The sequence below is a fragment of the Arachis hypogaea genome, chromosome 19, assembly GCF_003086295.3.
Source record: "Arachis hypogaea cultivar Tifrunner chromosome 19, arahy.Tifrunner.gnm2.J5K5, whole genome shotgun sequence".
NCBI classification, from domain to species: Eukaryota; Viridiplantae; Streptophyta; class Magnoliopsida; order Fabales; family Fabaceae; genus Arachis; species Arachis hypogaea.
In genome coordinates this window covers 128,609,395-128,628,255 of record NC_092054.1, presented here as the reverse complement: position 1 = coordinate 128,628,255, position 18,861 = coordinate 128,609,395, and the positions used below count along the sequence as shown (strand labels likewise).

At 34.4% G+C, this 18,861-nt stretch overlaps 2 protein-coding genes and 1 pseudogene across 2 annotated transcripts; all 3 read left to right on the top strand.

Annotated features, from left to right (window-relative positions):
- The first annotated feature begins 2,289 nt into the window (after positions 1 to 2,289).
- On the top strand, positions 2,290 to 3,954 carry LOC112778728 (phosphatidylserine decarboxylase proenzyme 2-like; annotated as a pseudogene).
- A 631-nt stretch (positions 3,955 to 4,585) lies between these two features.
- Positions 4,586 to 5,413, top strand: LOC112778727 (alcohol dehydrogenase 1-like). The gene is made up of 4 exons (XM_025823020.2): positions 4,586 to 4,720; positions 4,840 to 4,935; positions 5,039 to 5,200; positions 5,297 to 5,413. Exons 1-4 carry the CDS (start codon positions 4,586 to 4,588, stop codon positions 5,411 to 5,413), a joined length of 510 nt encoding a protein of 169 aa, XP_025678805.1.
- Positions 5,414 to 10,395: 4,982 nt separating this feature from the next.
- LOC112778726 (protein FAR1-RELATED SEQUENCE 6-like) lies at positions 10,396 to 14,492 on the top strand. The gene is made up of 5 exons (XM_025823019.1): positions 10,396 to 10,590; positions 11,701 to 11,760; positions 11,860 to 13,093; positions 13,315 to 14,276; positions 14,373 to 14,492. Exons 1-5 carry the CDS (start codon positions 10,396 to 10,398, stop codon positions 14,490 to 14,492), a joined length of 2,571 nt encoding a protein of 856 aa, XP_025678804.1.
- The last annotated feature ends 4,369 nt before the right edge of the window (positions 14,493 to 18,861 follow it).

Here is an 18,861-nt window from a genome sequence, read left to right as displayed (position 1 = left end):
CTTCAACCCAAGAGTGATCTTCTTCATTCCAATTTAGTGTTGGCCAAGCTGGATAGGTACAGAGGATACTACTACAGAAACAACAATAACAACGATGTTTCTCATGGCCACCGTCACTCTTCGAGGCCTCACTCTCGCTTCTTTGATTCTCCGATGACGTACCACAACCCTTGTCTGAGCCTCGTGCACTTCCGCTCTGGTGGCCGGGGCTTCCAAAGGCTGCCACGTTGCTCTCCCAATAGGACTGTAGGTTTCCACCCAATCGGCCCCGGCGACGGGTTCGGACCAATGAATGGTGACGGTTTCGAGGAGTTTCGCTAGGTGAGGTGCTATACTTTTCACTGTGATTTGGATCTTGGTTGCCCTTCTCCTATTTTAATTTTTTACCTTTTTTACATTTTTTTGGTTCTTTTGAGCATAAGCGGTCGTGCTGAACATGATAATGGAGAACAATGGGTTGAAGTCATTTCTTGGGGGTCTCGAGCTTATGATTATCATAATTTTCTGGTCATTTGAAATTTTCCAGATTTGAGATCTGAAAATTACAAAGATAACGTTTGATCTAAATTTTAGACTGTTGGGTATAGTTAATTGGGCGCTATGGACTGAATTTTACAAGACAGGATATATCATCTCTTTGGTTTTTGTGTAAATAGGTAACATTCTCTTCTGCTGTTGGTTTTCAAAATGTTTTTCTTTCTGAGTTTATATATAATCTTTGATGTTTTAATCAGAAGAAAAAGAAAATCTTAGTGATGCTATAGAGTTTGATTCTCTTATTACCAATCAAGCATGTAATCTTTTTCGCCCTTCTGAGGTACATTTGTAGTGATGCTGTGAGTCTATTTTGTGACCTAATGATCTACTTTTTCTTTATTTATATGTAAATTAAGATAGATTAGAACTAACTAACAAAAATCATACAAACAACAATACACCAAAAGAAAAATCAAAACTAAAGATAATAAAATGAAACTTTGATATATTGATATGGTTTTTCCGCTTTTTTTATCTTGAAATGAAACTGCAGATTCCATAAAGGTGGCTTGCTGTTAAACTGAAGTTTGAATGCTTAAAAAGTTGCTATTGTTGAATGGGTATGAAAAAATTAGCTTATTATTCCTGTTTCTGCAACAACCATGTTAACATGTCGTTGCACCTTTTTCCTTGCTGTTTGCATCCATGAATTCTTAAAATGCTCATTCTTGTGTAAATAGATTATGTTGCTGGAGTGGACAGATGACTTGGGGGCTTATATTCTTAAGGGTTATGGTAACTCCCTCAACTATATAATGGGATTGCCATTACTTGAATATGTTGTGTAGTCTATGGAACAAGCTATTCAAGCTGAAAAAGGTACTTCAGATGCTGTAATGTTAAGTGTGTATTATATCTTCTTGTGCATGGCATATTCATTAAATGAAACTTTTGAGGCTATGAGATTTATGTATGGATTAGTCTCTTTTAGTTAATGATATTTCATCTATTAAAGATTTTTAAAAATAGCTTTTGATGGTACTAGGGAATTTAAGAAAGGTTAATCAAGTCCTAGGAAATTTAAAAACTTTTCGTGCACTAAAAAAATTCTGCTAGAGTAGCTCAGTCACAATTTAGAACAATCCTCCTAAATTTTGTACTCAAAATACAAGAACGTGAAAAACTGAAAAGCATTTGATATTCATATACGGGTGAATATATTCATATATTTCATTATTCTATTAGTTCTTCATTTAATTAAATTTTCTTTATTTTTGGCAGCCTAGCTACTTACTCTTTCTCAAATATATAACAATATAATTTAGGTTTTAATCTTGATTTCCAAACTATTAATGATCGTATTTCGATTCCCTTGCGAACCTATCTTAATTTGTCTTCAAATTTTGATTTCCCCCCTTTTTGACATTTTTTTCGATTCTTTTGAGGATAAGCGGTACACAAATTGAACAATTCAGAAGAAGAGTCGGCCATTTGGTTTTTATTCTTCCACATTTGCTTAACATCAAGCAAGAGATGTAAGAAGTGTAACATATGAAACCATTTGTTTTTTATACAATATCAAGTGATGCATGATGAATACTGGTTTTAGGTAACTATTAGTATATCTACTACCATTTCATGATCACATTCTATATTTTAACTTCTTCCTTAATTTTGAAGATTTTATGTTCCTTGAAAATTGGAATATATTCTGTCGTTTAATTCTTTCAACTTAAATTATGTATATTTATGGTTGTTGATTGTTCCTTTTAGGGTCAAAAGTTTTCAGTTCAAGGACTTTTGGAGAAAGAAATGTGTTCTAATGCTTTTGTTAATGGAACTTTGGTAATATTCCATTTGGCACCATAGGTATTTGTTGCTTTCTTTGTGTCTTATTTCTTTCAAATTCACTTTCATTTTAAAAGTAATTTGATTGCAAATTTTTATTTGAATGCTTCTTTATTGCAGGATTATCACCGTTTCCATGTTCCAGTATCAGGAACTATTGAGCAATTTGTTGACATCCCTGGATGCTTATATACGGTATGAGATAATGACCTAAGGAGAATCATTTTACATTTATGTTTTCTACTTTTCTTGGTGTTGATTGTCATTAGTATTTTTTTAAGGTCAATCCAATTGCTGTAAATAGCAAGTACTGTATTGTATTCCGGAGAATAAGCAAGTTGTTTCAATAATTTCTACTGTAGATTTTGGAAAGGTTTGTCATCCCTATCAATTTTAATTTACAAATTCCCGAGTTCATAACTAGGTCCTGCTCAAAATTCTGCCACGTGAATTTATTGGAGAATATTACTTTGTGGATAACAATTCCAATTTGTTATTTCACCATTGGCTGGGTTGCGAAAAATGTAAAAGCTTACATTTCTTACCTTGAATAATTTATAAATAGCCATCATCCTAGAATTGAAACTACACGTTTTTGTGTTCACAACAAAGTTATCCCTTAGCTGCGCGCCTGATATTTAGTGTTTTTTTTAACCTGTATCTGGGAGTAATATATGATTTGGATTCAGGTGGTATTTGTTGCAATAGGAGCTACTATGGTCGGCAGCATTACTTTTACAAGGAAAAAGGGTGATTATGTCAAAAAGGGAGATGAGGTTTGCAAGTTACAGTTTTACTGATGTCTCATTTTTCTGTTGCTTGAGAAATGATAAATTAGATTTTTGACTGTAGTGTCTAAAAACTTTTTTTATTTGAAATTTCACTAATATCTATTAAACGGTCGTTGAATATTGTGGATATTACATATAACATGATGAGTGGGATTTTGAATTAATAGGATTGTTACACTTAACATTTAGAAGCTATATCAACACTATGTTGTTTTTGCTTCTAATCAACATTTATTTACTTAATATATAGTTTGAAGATTTTAATTATATGAATTACATTTTTTTGGGGTTTGATAATTGGTTCAACTCTTTGAATACATGCAAATTATGCAAGGGTTGAAGTCCATTTTGTTTTGATTTGTTCTCTGCAGAATTCAATAGCAATTGATGAAGATCTTCTAGCAAATAGTAGGAGATTAGTATAGACCTTAGTTTGTGTGGGGATGAGATTGGGCATTTCTATGAAACTGTCTTGAAATCTGGTTGACCAACTTGGAATTGTTCAATTTGTGTACCATTCTCTTCTAAATCTAACCAATAACCATGACATTGCTAATTTGACATTTTTTTCGGTTCTTCAGCTGCAGTTCTTCTTGCAGAAGGGAAAAAGAGTCGGCGAAGGCCGAAGAAGCATGGGCCCTTGGTAAGTATACCTTTTCTTTGAGAAATCATTTTTGGCAAAAAAATGTATTGTTTCTTTCAGAAATGGTATCAGTACAGTTTGTAAATCAAATATAATATTTCTTTCTATTTGATGAATAGCTTTCTGTCTTCATATTTCTATATCTGCACAGGTGTTTTCAATTTTGAATACTTTGGCATATCTGCTGAGGCGTAGCTAGAATCAAGTCCATTGAACATTAAGACTTTGAAGAGAGGTCTAATCCTGTGTATGCGAGGGTCCCTGTTCTAATCCGCCATGGCAAACCCATCTCTAAGTCTCTCATCATAGTCGAATACATTGATCAGAGTTGGTACAATAATAATGCCCCTTCAATCCTTCCTTCTGATCCTTATGACAGAGCAATTGCTCGCTTTTGAGCCACTTACATATATGAAAAGGTGATTCCTTTTTGTTTTTTCTTATCTGATTTTTTGCTATTTTCGCTGTTTTTTTTCTCATTGTTTCATTAAAGTTGGATTATTTCTAATTATTGAGTAAAAGATCTTAAAAGTTTATGTTGGTGAGTTTTCAGAGACTTTGAATTGTTTAAAGACCATCGGTAACTCCATTCTTTATTAACAACTTTATAACTAGCTCATTATGATTAGATTATTTCTATTAATTATATTGATTATACTATTATTTCAATAAAATAAACTTCCATGGAGTTCACATGGAAGTTTGTTACATGTTGTCAGTTAATAACTTAAGATTAGTTGGTAGGTTATAGTGGTTACTCTAATTAGTTAGCTTTCTCTTAACATTTTTTTCCTTTCTATGCAAATGGGGGTAGTGGTTTCCTTCTATGAAGAGCATTATAACTATTGAAACAGAAGAAGAGAGGGAGCCATATTATAAGGTGATGGAAGAAGTGATTGAGAGGGTGGAAGAAGCTTTTGGGAAGTGCAGCAAAAGGAAGCCCTTCTTTGGTGGGGACAGTGTTGGATTCCTTGACATTACTTTTTATTTTGCTTAACTTTCAATTTTATGATGTCTTGCATATTTTTTGAAAAGTTTGTTTCATGGAAGAAAGACTAAGATTTTAATGTTGCTCAACAGGTAATTGCTGAAATGACCAATAGAGGCGTGGATCGTTCTGTTGAATGTACTAGCAGCATCCAAGCTATGATCTCAGCCTTTGAATATGTCCATGATGTAATTGAATCAGAACTTGTTCTTTTTTTAATTTGTTGCTATAATGTTGTTATGATAAGTTATTTACTAATACTGAAACTTAAATATTCTATTCCCTTTTCAGGGTTGGGGTGTTGCTATTCTTGTTGGTGTTCCAAGCAAAGATGATGTTTTCAAAACTCATCCTATGAACTTATTGAATGAGAGAACTCTCAAGGGTACCTTCTATGGTAACTACAAACCCCGAACCGATCTTCCTAATGTTGTGGAGAAGTACATGAAAGGGGTAAGCTTTTTATACTAAACTCTTCATTGTAGTCTTAACAAGTTGATATGTTTTTATTTATGTTGCTAATGGATCTCTTCATTGGTTATAATTCAGGAGTTGGAACTTGAGAAATTTATCACTCACACCGTTCCGTTCCCAGAGATTAACAAGCCTTTTGATTTGATACTGAAAGGAGAGTCCATCAGGTGCATCATTCGGATGGACGAATAAACTTAACAGTGAGGAAATTGTCCCTGATAGGGGACAATTCTCTTTCAGAGAAAAAGAAAAAAAATACAAAAATAAACATCATTTGTAATCCCTTTTAAAAGTTATCAAGTTTGTAGAGTTTGATTTTGAATGTAGAGAATGGATGATAGGCCTTTTCCTACTACTATTGTGTAGTTTTTGTTTCTGATAAAAAAAATATTGTTGTTAAATTCTTGTTCTTGTCACATATTTAGTATCTCTTATATCTCATTGGTAGAGCTGCATGTCTGAATTCTTAGTTCCCAAATTGGCATATTAATGTTGATGTGTGATAAAATGCAACCGTTTATGATCTTATCAACGTAGAAGTATATACATACTACATCATCATCGTGTTAAGAATTCATCAATTTTTACAAGGACGATATCATCGAAAGAAGAAAAAAGAAAACACAGCTTCAGTATGAAAGATTAAGATCAAATATTTAATTGTGTTTTTTTATGTATGATATATGTCCTCTGGAGCTGCAGATTCTTGGGATAGTTTGGCTTGAAATGCACAACTGATTTTTTTGAGCTATTTTACACGTTATGATCATTTCTATCTACTCTCTTTGAAATATAAAATGTGAATTTTAGTTTTCATCTCTTTTATTTTCTCATAACTATGTGTTCATGGATTAGTTATATATGTGTCTTCAAATTTTTTTTAAGGTTTGTTTTGGTAAGAAACATGCAATCATAGGAAGATAAAAGAAAACATTAAAACTTGTGTGTTAGTTGGTTATGCAAAGAAATATAAAATCTTTTTTGATTCAATAGTCAAATTTGCGCGAAAGTAGGCAAAAGTTAAATATGAATGAATACTTGATTTTTTAATGATAAAATGAAAACTTGATTTTCCCATGTTCTAATAGTGGTTTTATCATTACTACGAAACTTATTATATGTTCCTCTTTTTTTTTTTTGGCTTAGAACGAGCGTATTCAAATTATATTATTAGTTTTTTAAGTTTCTTTATTTTGGATGAAATAGTTACAACTTCGTTGGTTGGTGGTAACAAAGTGCAAGCAAGAAGACACTGTTAAAGTAAAATTGAAGTGGCTCAGCAGGGGCGGAGCTACATACATAGAAAGGGGGGCGATAGCCCCCTAATTTTAACTTTTTACATGTAAATTATATGTAAATTTCAGTTTAGCCCCTCCCTTAAAATTTTATTTTAGTCTTATTTTATTGTGTAAATATTTTGGCCCCCCTCTAATATTTTATCTGACTCCGTCCCAAGCTCAGAATGCAAAGAATTTTAAAATTGTACATATGCTTCTAATTCCTATTTAAATCCCTAAATCTTGATTTAGATTATTGGTTGTCATTTGTTGATATTGGAAGTGTTTATAACTTTTGCGATTAGTACTTTTTTTTATGAAGTGATTGATTAATTGATTGATAAAATATGAAAAAATTTTAGTCAAATAGAATAAAGTGAGTCAATTTATACATGAGTCAAAGAGAGTAGTTATGATGTACTTAGGTAACTTGTGACTTATTCTTATCTCTTTTGATTTTTTAATTTTTTTAAATTAAAACCTCATAAGATTTCTTTTTTCTCTAAAGAAATTTATTTCTTTTCACCAACATTTGGTTTGCTTATTGAAAAGTGTAGTATGTCATGCTTTTTAATAATCTGAAGGTTTTATAGCAACATACAGTTCAAATAAAAGTGTCTCAATTTGCAAAAGAAACATTGCACATCATGCTTCAAAAATAAAGCACACAAATGATTTCTCTCTTCTTTCTTTCTTTCTTTCTTTCTTTCTTTTGTTATATATATATTTTTTAAATTTTTACTATTGAAAGAGAGAACTAAAATTCTAGAAAAAAAAAAGATACATCAAATGAAAAAAAATATATAAATGAGAATATGTTAGGAGAAAGGAAAGTTTTTTATTTGAGTTTGTATATTGTAGTGTTTGCTACTTATTATTCTGTTAATATTTCAAAGTTACTCACCATGTGTTTGATATAAGCTCCCAATCATACCACTCTCTTGTTTTCTTATTTATAATTACTATCTTAAGAAGATATATTGACTTACAAATATTTTATCTTCATCTTCTGCTTTGATTGTTAACAATATAGTTTTTCTTGACCATATCAATTAGTTGTTCACTGGAGTCCTTTTTTTCTTCTTCTTCATATTGGTTTATAGCTTTATTAGATCAGTAACTGAAATTGATCAAATTTATAACGTATATTATTATATGATTTTTTAATATAATGTGAATTCACCAATTTAGTTAGCGTTTGGTTCTGAGTTTAGTCCAAATTAGAATTTTCAATACATAATTATTTTGCGCACCCCTAATTTCAAGTTTCAAAACTTTCCTACACCCAACCATTGAGGATTCTATTCCTCTTTCTTTCCTTCTTCAATCAAATTATCTATTTCATGTTTAAATCTTTGTGATTGTTTTAGTGACTGAAAGAGAATCAGAAGCAAAAGAAGAAGAAGAAATAGTCTTGTAGAGAATGAAAAATTATTGTTGCACTTCTTATTCAATGCTATTTTACAAGTTTGGGAGTGCCATATTTGTGATTTTAATTCAGTTGACAAGTTATATTACATCTATTATGTCATTGTGGTTACTCGTCCAGAAACACTTATCAAGTATGTTATCTTATCCATAGACCCTTTTTTATAAAATCAATCTTCATTTTTTTTTTGTTTTGGTATTTTTTTTAAAGATCAACTCAAATGATTTTCATTAATTATTTATCTTTTGTGTCAAATAGATATGTTTCAATCAAAGAGATTTCAATTTAATATGGTGGTCTCAAGAGGGAAGATAACACAAAGTTCTCTTTTGAAGATGATACTGTTTCAAAACACACTCTCAAGGCTGCATCAACTCCAACTTTTGAGATTTTTACATTTGAGGTACCTATTACTATTATTACGTTTAAAAAATTATTACATTGGAAAATTAATTTATTACATGAAATTTTTTAATTTGTTTCCAATGGTTTTGAAGGTGTGTTTTATGAAAAAAGAATTTAAAATGACTTATAAGAACTCTTTCATTTGTTGTGTAGTTATTTAACTTTTGAGTTCTTTTAATAGTGTAAGTTGTCAAAGAAACTTGTTCTATAGTAGAATTTTTATTATAGTGACTACTAATTTTATTATTGTTGTCATTTTCCTTTGTTGGATGGTTTCCTTCAAAGTCAAAGCTCCATGCCTCCTTGCATTCTTTCTTTTTCCAGGGATGATGACAAGATTAAGCCTACATATAAACACATAAATATAGTAGTGTTTCTAGAGTTTGTTTAAGGATTCTGTGGACAAATTTAAAAATATTAAAACTCAAAGCTCATTTAAAAGGGTTGTTTTCTTGCTATATTTTCGAATCAACTATATCATTGATTTTTTCATGGGATTGAATTTATTTTTACTTTTCAAAAATTTAGTTGTACACGTATATTTTTTTAATAAATTTACATAAATTGATTGCAATAATGCAAATCACAAATCCTTCGAATATGTATGAGTTTTATAAGTGATAAGGACGATTATAATTAGAAAATACGAAACTAAATATTTAATTCCATTTTATTGTTTGAAAAATTATTGAATTATTACATGGCATTGGGGATTTTAATTTTCTATCTTTCGATCTTTACTTAAATTATTAATTTCAAGTTTGAATGTCTGTGGTTGTTTCCGTGATTGAAACATAATCAAGCACAAAAGAGAGAAGATGGGAGAGGTGAAGGTGTTGAACAAGTACTACCCACCTCTGTCGTAATGTTTGACCTGAGGCATACACTGGGTAAGATAAAATTTTGTTTTTTGCTACATGTTTTGCCTTGAAAGCCATATTTAAGTGAATATCGATGCTTATTTGAAACTGTGAAGTCATTGCTGAAATTTCTCTTTTTCCCTTTTAGAGGGTAGCAATATATGTGTGCAACAATCTCATAACTGTATGTGATTAATTAATCCATTTGCTCATAAGATGTTTGTGTATTTGTCTATGTGAACTTTGGAGAACAATTAATGCCAATATTTTATTTTGAATCATCAATTTTCTTTCTTTCTTAGATGCCGAAACAGTGGTGCATACTGGGGGTTGCCATCGCAAGAGTGTGAGGTGAAAAGTGGTCTCTCTTTTAGGTGTTGTTGCTTAGGAATGTAATTACTCTGACTCTTTCATGAGAGCTAATACTCATTCTGTTGTGTTTGCGACCCAGTAATAGAGAGGCTTAGCGGCGTTGGTGTTGCTACTGTAGTGTTAAGGCAACAGTTCTGTAGCAAGATGGAGATGCTGAAAATCTAATATTGGATAAGTACTCCCACTACATTTTTGCAAACCAAGCATTTTTATTTTCATGCAATTTCATATTTTTTGTAATTGTTTACTGGAAGTTTTAATTTGATTTGAGTTGGTTCAATATTTGTTGCAATCTGTTGAAACCATTAGAAAAGATTATCTCAATAAGATTGGTTACATTTTACTGCACTCATCCATGGTACATTAACTTGGATATTCTTTTTAAATATTTTTTTTGTATAAACTTTGCTAAAAGAGCAATTAAGAGTCTTCATCATAAGCATATGGGAAAGTATGAGGAAAAAATACACTTATTGTACAATCCATACAATGGGGGTGTAATTGAAATTAAAAATAAATAATGGGTTATTAATTAATTTCATATTATTAATAATTTGAAATTTGAAACTATTTAGAATTAATCTTAATTATAGATTCAAATCAAATATTTAGGTTAAAAATAGAATCTCCCTGACGGCATCTCCTCCTGGAGTACACTGCTACCCCATGCGCTGATTTCCACCTTCCACAGCAGTCAATTGCCCATGTCTGTGTCCTGTTGATCGGCTTCAGCCTTCAACTCCGATCGAACATTGCACCGCCAACAACGACTAACCAACCAGTGCCGCACTCTCCTCCGCACACAGCGCAGCCGGTTTTGAATACTTCAGAATGGCAGAATCGCAAGAAAAACGTGTTTCAAGTGAGGATCCTCCTTTATGCACATCACCTAGCCGAAATTCATTAATGGAGGTCGATATAGTGGAACCTCTAGAGTGTGTAGCCTCTGACGATTCAGAAAATTTATCATACGAACAAGAAAACTTAGCCGGCGATGTCGCAGGCCATGCTCACGAGCCGAGCAAGGTGAGCAATTTGGATCCTCAAATTCTGCCATGGATGTTTATCGTGCGTTTAGTTTTTAGGTTTAGTCACAATGTAAAGGAGTATTTTAATTGTATGGTTATTGAAACATGCAATTGTAATAGTCAGTTGAGATGCAAATAAATTTATGGGTGTTTTATATTTAATGGTATCATTACATGCATTGAGGATTAGATGAAATTATTGCATGCTTATATGATTACATCCAGGAAGCATAATTTCGTACGTGTATTGAAGTGAATGCTAGTTGTATTTGCACCATGCTAACCATGGAATGTTTAGCTTAGTGTTTTAATCATGTAATAGTATGTTTAAAAGCTAGCTCACTGCATATTTTTTTAGTTACATGCTGATATGCTTCCTGTCTTTTATTTTAATATTTTTCATGCTTATATTAGTGCTTTAATCATGTAATGGTATGTTTAAAAGCTATCTCACTGCATATTTTTTTAGTTACATGCTGATATGCTTCCTGCCTTTTATTTTTATATTTTTCATGCTTATATTAGTGCTTTATTCATGTAATGGTATGTTTAAAAGCTAGCTCACTGCATATTTTTTTTAGTTACATGCTGATATGCTTCCTGCCTTTTATTTTAATATTTTTCATGCTTATATTAGTGCTTTAATCATGTAATGGTACGTTTATATGCTCACTGCATATTTTTTAGTTATATGCTCATATGCTTCCTGCCTTTTATTTTAATATTTTTCATGCTTATGGGATTATATAGTTAATCAAAGATGTGCTTATGTTCTTATTGCATCTAAAGAAACGAGTGTGTATATGTAAATATATAGGAAAAAAATTTTGTGGTTGGAGTGAAAAGAGAAGCCACTAAAGGGTGAGTAAGGCCCATAACTATTAGCCAAAATGGAACAAATAATTCCACAAGATTTTCATTGAATGAGAAAAAAAACAAATAAATGGTGAAAACTAATTAAATAATACATGAAATGAAAAAAAAAAAACTATTTGCTTGATTTGTAGCAGTTGATGTGTTTTTGGTGATTGTTTTAGAGATTGTATTGAAATGAGTTTTGATCAGGATCTTCCTCCTTTTGGTTACTTTGTTTGTTTTGGAATTTTAGGCCGCACAGTTGTCGGATGTTACAGATGTTGGAAGTGATGAGATGGAGCTTGGTGATGAGGTATTGGAGTCTAGCTTACTTTTTTGTACTCATAATGTTCATGTTTGATTTGATAACTAATGGTAATTAATTTTTCGTTCGAATTAATATAAAATACAGTTACCAGATCATGGTTGCTTACAAGAAGATGAGATACCAAGAGTTGGAATGCGGTTTGCTCAGTTAAAGATGGCTCATGACTTTTATGTGACATATGCAAAGAAAGCTGGATTTGCAACTAAGATAAGGACGACAACATTTGATAAGATCACAAAGGCTCCCATTAACCAAGCTATACACTGTAATCGTGATGGGATCCGCGAGTCTCGTGTTAAAGCACCAACACGGAAGAATACGATTTCAGCTGCTGGGTGCAAGGCAAGGATATATGTAAAGTTTGATAAAGATGTGCAAGACTGGGTTTTGCTCAAGGTTGACTTGATGCACTCTCACCCCTGTTCACCGAAAAAGGCAGTGTACTACCATGAGTATAGGCAGTTGACCATGCATGCGAAGTGCGTGATCGAGGATAATGATGAGGCTGGGATTCGACCAAACAAGACATTCCTTGCTTTGTCAAATGAAGCTGGTGGCCCCTCTAACTTGGGATTCTCAGAGAAGGATTTAAGAAATTATATAACAGTAAGGCTCCGAACTAGCAACGTGAATGCGGATGTCAGGGAGATGATGAGGTACTTTAGGAGAATGAAGGACATCAATCCGAACTTCTTTTACGCGGTGAAGTTGGACGATGAGTGTAAATTTAAGAGTGCAGTATGGGTTGATGCAAGGTGTAGGGCGTCGTATGAATACTATGGAGACGTCGTGTCAGTTGATAGCACGTACAGTACAAATAGGTACGTAGTAGTTAAGTTGGTGTTTTTACCTTTGCTTGATAATGCGCTTTTTGATCGTGATTGGCATTTCTTACATCTGGTTGGTTTTTCTGGTAGGCATGGATTACCGTTTGTGTCGTTCGTTGGGGTCAACCACCATGGTAGGTCGACCCTCCTCGGTTGTGTTTTGTTGGGGAATGAAGAAATCAGAAGTTATGAATGGGTTTTTAGCCAATGGGTGAAGTGCATGGGAACTGCTCCAAAGTGTATCATAACCGATCAATGTCGATCCCTTTATCGTGCAATCAAAAATACTTTACCCGACACACGCCACCGGTGGTGCATTTGGCATATTATGAATAAGCTACCTTCGAAGCTTGGGGGTTACCGCCGGTACGGAGCTTTGTATGGTGACCTAAACGACATTGTGTGGAACTCTCGGACGGAGGAGTCATTTGAAGATGATTGGGCTGATTTTATAGATGAGTACAACTTACATAACAACACATGGCTGTCAGGTTTGTTTATGTGAGATTACTTCTCACGCTTTAATTGGAATTATTCGGCATCTGAATGTTTAGTTTATCAGTAATTTTGGATGACAATTAGCTGGATGATCATTATAGTAAACATTTGGATGTTTAATATATCAGTGATTTTGGATGTTCATTTCTCAGGTGTAGTAATATGTTTGGGGTAAGCTTTATTTGCTTAATTCGGTATTATTTATTTCTTGTAGATCTGTATGATGAACGATGCATGTGGGTCCCAATATACTTCAAGGGTGAATTTTGGGCAGGAATGCGGAGTACGCAGAGGAGTGAGAGCATGCACGCATTCTACGGTGGATACTTACACAGTAAAACTAGCTTGGTCCAATTTGTTCATGAATATGACAATGTGCTTGGAGTCAAGGAGCAGAGGGAACTGGAGGATGATGCTGCAGACTCGAGGGGGGTTATCCCTTGTGCAACTACCTCGCCTATAGAGAAACAGTTTCAGCAAGAGTATACCACGAGCATTTTTAGGGATGTTCAAATTGAGTTTGTGAGGAAGGCTAACTGCAGAGTTTCTGCAGTTGATGAACAGGGTCCATTGGTCTGCGTGAAGGTGGAAGAGGAGAAACTACTCAACGATACTATTCTATGCGTTCCGTACGATGTTCACTTTGACCGTTCCACACAAGAGCTTCGTTGTGAGTGCAATCTTTTTGAGAGTTCAGGTGTGTTGTGCTGTCACTGCCTTGAAGTTTTCCATTCGTATAAAGTGTACAAAGTACCTTCCTGTTATATTCTTCCTCGATGGAGCAAGAAGATAAAGCGCAAGCATACGTATGTCAAAAGTAGCCATGATGTCAGTCGGTCAGATGAGAGTCATGTTGCATTCAGGGGACTGTGTGCACACTTCTATAATGTTGCTCAAGAGTTCCTCGATGATGATGAAGAAACAGCATTGCTGCATGTTGCTTTGGAAGAAACAAGGGCCAAGTTGGCTACGCACCGTGCCAAAAAGAGGTCCGAGAACGTGGCAGAGACTCAGACCAACATTGGCTCTCAGAGTTCGAACGATGTCGGTGTTGATGACATCCAAGGCCCATCGAAGGTCACCACAAAGGGCAGGCCAAAGAGTAAGAGGCTCAGCTATGCCCTTGAAAAGTCCATCAAGAATTCAAGACGGAGAAAACAAAAGAATTCACCCCCGGTATATGTTTGGCTTAATCCCAACTTTGTATGCTTATTTGGTATAGTACTATCCTAGAACATAACTATTGGACTTTTTCTTTTTAATTTTTGGCAGGTGGTTCGTCTGCAAACATTTCAAGATATAAACCATTGTGCTGTTTCTGGCTTGAATGTTCCCGAACAAGCCGGTGGTTTCATGTCTTTGTTAAGCTCCTTCAACAAAAAATGGGATTAGTTGTACGAGGTTGTGATAGTGTATATTTTCTCATTTATGTGTTTATAGGATTCATGTTAGTTTCAAGGTTCTAAGGCAGCTGTTGCAAAGGTCCACATGTTATTGATTGCAAGAACCATTTTTCCATTTGTTAAAACGAAGCATTTTACTATTTTTATTTCGTGTAGACTTAATGCATAACATGTATATTTGATGGTTATTCTGTAACTTAGTATATAGTTTAATAAAGTTGTTTCTGATTTCTACATGCTTGACTATATAGTTTTTCGGTACGTAGCTGTTCCTCATAGACATTGTTTTCACGTATTTTTAATGAACTAAAGTGGATGTTCATTTCTATAGGCTTTCAGATGTTCATTTTTACTATAAACAAAGATGGTTATCCGTTAGCATTAGTGACCACTAGGTTATGTTTTGATTTCTACACGCTTGACTATATAGTTTTTCGGTACGTAGCTGTTCCTTATAGACATTGTTTTCACGTATTTTTAAAGAACTAAAGTGGATGTTCATTTCTATAGGTTTTCAGATGTTCATTTTTACTATAAACAAAGATGGTTATCCGTTAGCATTAGTGACCACTAGGTTATGTTTTGATTTTGACCTTATTAGACTGGATGTTCATCATAGTAAGGTATAGGATGTTCAGATTAGCTATATTGGCGGATGGTTAGTGGTCACCAGTTTCGATAAGCACAAATATGGCAGCTTTACCAAACAACTTTGATAAATCTGGGAGTCTAAAATCTAAAAGACATGGGTAAATTTTAGGTAACATAACCAACATATCATTGTACTGTAGAAAAAAAAATGTCATGGAATCAGGTCTTTCTAATGTGAAAAATAACAAATCATTAAGCATGTCAGCAGTAAGTAAACTCAGTATAATCTGGTAGTTCAATTCATTGTAACTAATACTAAGTAAGCAACTTCTTCCTCCCTCTGCGCATTGCCCCCTTCGGTAATCCCTCCGCACGTTCAATCAATGACCGTGTACTAGGTGCAGTGTATGGTGAACGAACGTCCTTCTTCTTGTTCCGTGGTTCATTGCGACGAACAAGTATAACCTTTTGTTCCAATAACGAAATGAGCTGGTGGACCAATGTATTGTGCAGGCCACAAATAATATCTAGCATCAACTCCATCCTATCTGATTGGAGTGAATCCTGTGGGTAGATTTATCAGTTGGTTTAGTATTTTGAACCGTTACAGTAATAATTTTACAAGATCAATCATGACACCTGCGCAAATGTGAAATTTACAAACCTCATCCCATTCACAAAGTTGACGTTCTTCGGTCCAGCTCTCCATCAACTTAATGACACACATGCCACAGTCAAAGCTACAGGACAATAAAATGCTATTGCAATTAACTTGAGAAAAACCAAGTTACATGGTACGACACATTTTCAAATGAAATCTAACAAAGCCTCAAATTTGGGTTATAATTTCATCTCACTTGTTCGGTTGCTTTGGAACCCTCACGTACGAACGAGCTGGGCCATGCGTAGTCCGAACAAATGCAGGAATAGAAATGCTTGCCATATCCTCACATAGTCTCCCCTGAAAATCATGCAACGAACATACGCAAGCAAAATTATTTCCACTTGAACTGTGCGGATGTATATTGATTAAAAGAATTATGGTATCTTACCACATATGCATCGAGCTTTATTCGTTTATCATCTTCTGGACCATAATGCAAACTCTCGAGAATAAGTAAACGCTTCGCAACCACATCAAATGCATATACCCAACAATGGCCCCTCCAACAATAAGGAATTAACCACTGCAGCAAGCAATACATATGAAGAAATTATCCATGTGAGGAGAAAAAAAAAAGAAGAACACAGAAACTATTGATCTCATTCGACCATTCAAGAACCTTAACATTCTCAAATCATGTGACAAGCTATTTCCAACAGGTATTTAAATATAAAACAGCACTCACCCATTTTCTCTTTGCAGCTTCTACTTTGTCAAAGAACCTAGTATCATCACCAAAGCTTGGACTAAGACCATCATAAATTGGTTCCACACCATCCATAAATGCTTCCAGGCTATCTTTTTTTATCACTGATTCCTGCAGACCCACACATAGTAAGAATCCCAAGAAAAAGCTTTCTCCACATTGTAATAAGAATGTAATACCAATATGCCTGGACACACGCAATAGAACTCTCGCTTAAACCTAGATGATTGAGTGTCGTTGAAAGAATAACACATCTATTGAATTACCTACACAGAGTATTCAGCAAGTGTAATTCAAACACCGATATAAGTATAGAGAATTAAAACCCATACTTAAGTTCATATACTTACATAGCTGTTTACCCAACTGCGGGGTTTCAAGGTCCAGAAATCCTTCCTTTGTAGTACCATGTAGCCCCGCCCTTCATAGGAAGCTAAATCTTGATTTTTATCCAATGACGAGTTAACTATCCAAGTTCTGATTTGTTCCTCCTTAGTCTCCCCCAACTTTATTTCTCTTAGTCTTGGATGAATTGAATGTATTGGGGACGGGGTTGGAGTCTTTTCAAGCTGAGTTAAACCCAGTGAAAAGCTCGGTCTACCTGGACTCGGTGTATGATAGGGTGATCCTTTTGGAAACACCGTTTGTAGGGGTTGCATGATTATGGCTTTGGTTTGGTGCTCCTGTTCAACATTATTGAGAACTTGCTCAAATTCAGGACACTGAACGATAGAGATGTCAAATTCGCTGCAAACCAATGGAACAAGAAATTAGCTAAGAGAACAAGTCATGCCTAGCTAGATGGCTAATCACATGACATGGGTGTGAAAAAAAAAAGAAGAAAACATGCAGCAATGTAATTAATAACTCACTAACCGGTCAAAATCATAGTCACTGAGCTGTACAGGTGCTGCTGGCGGTGTGTGTGGAGATCCATTTTTGAGGTCAGTTTTTCCAGTTTGATGACTTTCATGAGTGTCGTGGAACACTGGATCTTCTTGTCTTGATTCATGTGGCGGAGGGTGCTGTCGGAATAACCGTATCCTTCTAGCAAGCGGGACATGGTCATCATCATCAGATTCCGAGACTACCAATGGCGCAGCAGTGCTTCCTGAGACACTTTCTTTTGGAATTTCTTTTCTGGTGATTCGTCTAGATCGGCTCCTACTGGGAATCACCTTTCTCCTCGTACCAGTCTTGGATTGCTGTGATGTAAATTCATGCATATCATCATTTAAATTAACAAACAAAGAAAACCCTACTAAAGTGAACAACCAAATCATACTAAGGTGTAAACCCAAAAATATAACAAAGTGAACATCCAATTCAAATTATCATATAAGCTATGATACAGAAAGCAGACCACCTTATCCGTCTCCTTGTATCTTGGCTGAGATGTAGTCTTGCCTTTGGTAGACGGAAATTGGTCAGTGTCCTTGCATGGCCTTCTGCACCCTCCTTTCTTGTTAACTGCCTTACTCGAAGGCTGCTTCTTGTGTCTTTTCATTGAATTGTTGACTAGGCAACCCTGTGTTCAATATGGGACAACAAATACATGAAAAAAATCTAATGTGAACTTCTGGCATTTGGGAAACATAACAACCTCACAATCGTTCATAAAAACTAACCATCTATTGCCACACTATATTTTACATCCAAAACCCAACTATAGTGAACATCCTTCAGCAAGGTAATTAATCAACTAGGCAGCACCATCAAGCAATTCTTTCATACATAAAAATCCATCCAAATAAATTAATCATAATTTATCTATCCAATTCAGGTTAGAACCTAATTTGAGCATCCTAAATCCTCCTGTTTAAGTAACAAACTCAACTAAAATAAAACCTTAATAAAATTAAGACACAACTATATTCAAACAAGCTTTCAACATAGAAACATGTAAATATCATACACGGTCATTGAATCTAGCCCTCGTAACCGTTCTTTTATGAACTTCATATATCAAAACAAGCCATACAGCCACATAATGAAGCCTCAATTACAATTTTGTTATCGCAAAATCTATGATAACGATCAACCATCACAACACATAAATAAGGATCCAATTAATTGAGCTAACGATCTTGCATAAGGAAAGCAAATCACCTTTTCTGCGTTCCTATAGGTTGGATGAGGTGAAGTCTTCCCTTTGGTAGACGGTGATTCGTCAGTGTCGTTGCGGGTCCTTTTACACCTCTCCCCCTCGTTAACAACTTTACTCGAACATTGTTTCTTCTGCTTTCTCTTGGTCCTTACAGTTGTTACTATGCAACCCTGTATGTTCATCATTTGGTCAAAAACAAGATTCCAATCACTCAACGTGGACCGCCCATTGCATTTTTTTGTTCAACTAGATTTTATAAAATGCATTAGTAGAGATTGAACCTGTGAGAT

Excerpts from the sequence above, each read along its gene's own strand:
- LOC112778726 (XM_025823019.1), top strand. The coding sequence starts at position 10,396 with ATGGCAGAATCGCAAGAAAAACGTGTTTCAAGTGAGGATCCTCCTTTA. Across the intron at positions 10,591-11,700 it reads ATGCTCACGAGCCGAGCAAG|GCCGCACAGTTGTCGGATGT; the intron begins GTGAGCAATTTG and ends TTGGAATTTTAG. Across the intron at positions 14,277-14,372 it reads AACAAAAGAATTCACCCCCG|GTGGTTCGTCTGCAAACATT; the intron begins GTATATGTTTGG and ends AATTTTTGGCAG.
- LOC112778727 (XM_025823020.2), top strand. The coding sequence starts at position 4,586 with ATGAAGAGCATTATAACTATTGAAACAGAAGAAGAGAGGGAGCCATAT. Across the intron at positions 4,721-4,839 it reads CCTTCTTTGGTGGGGACAGT|GTAATTGCTGAAATGACCAA; the intron begins GTTGGATTCCTT and ends GTTGCTCAACAG. Across the intron at positions 4,936-5,038 it reads CCTTTGAATATGTCCATGAT|GGTTGGGGTGTTGCTATTCT; the intron begins GTAATTGAATCA and ends TTCCCTTTTCAG.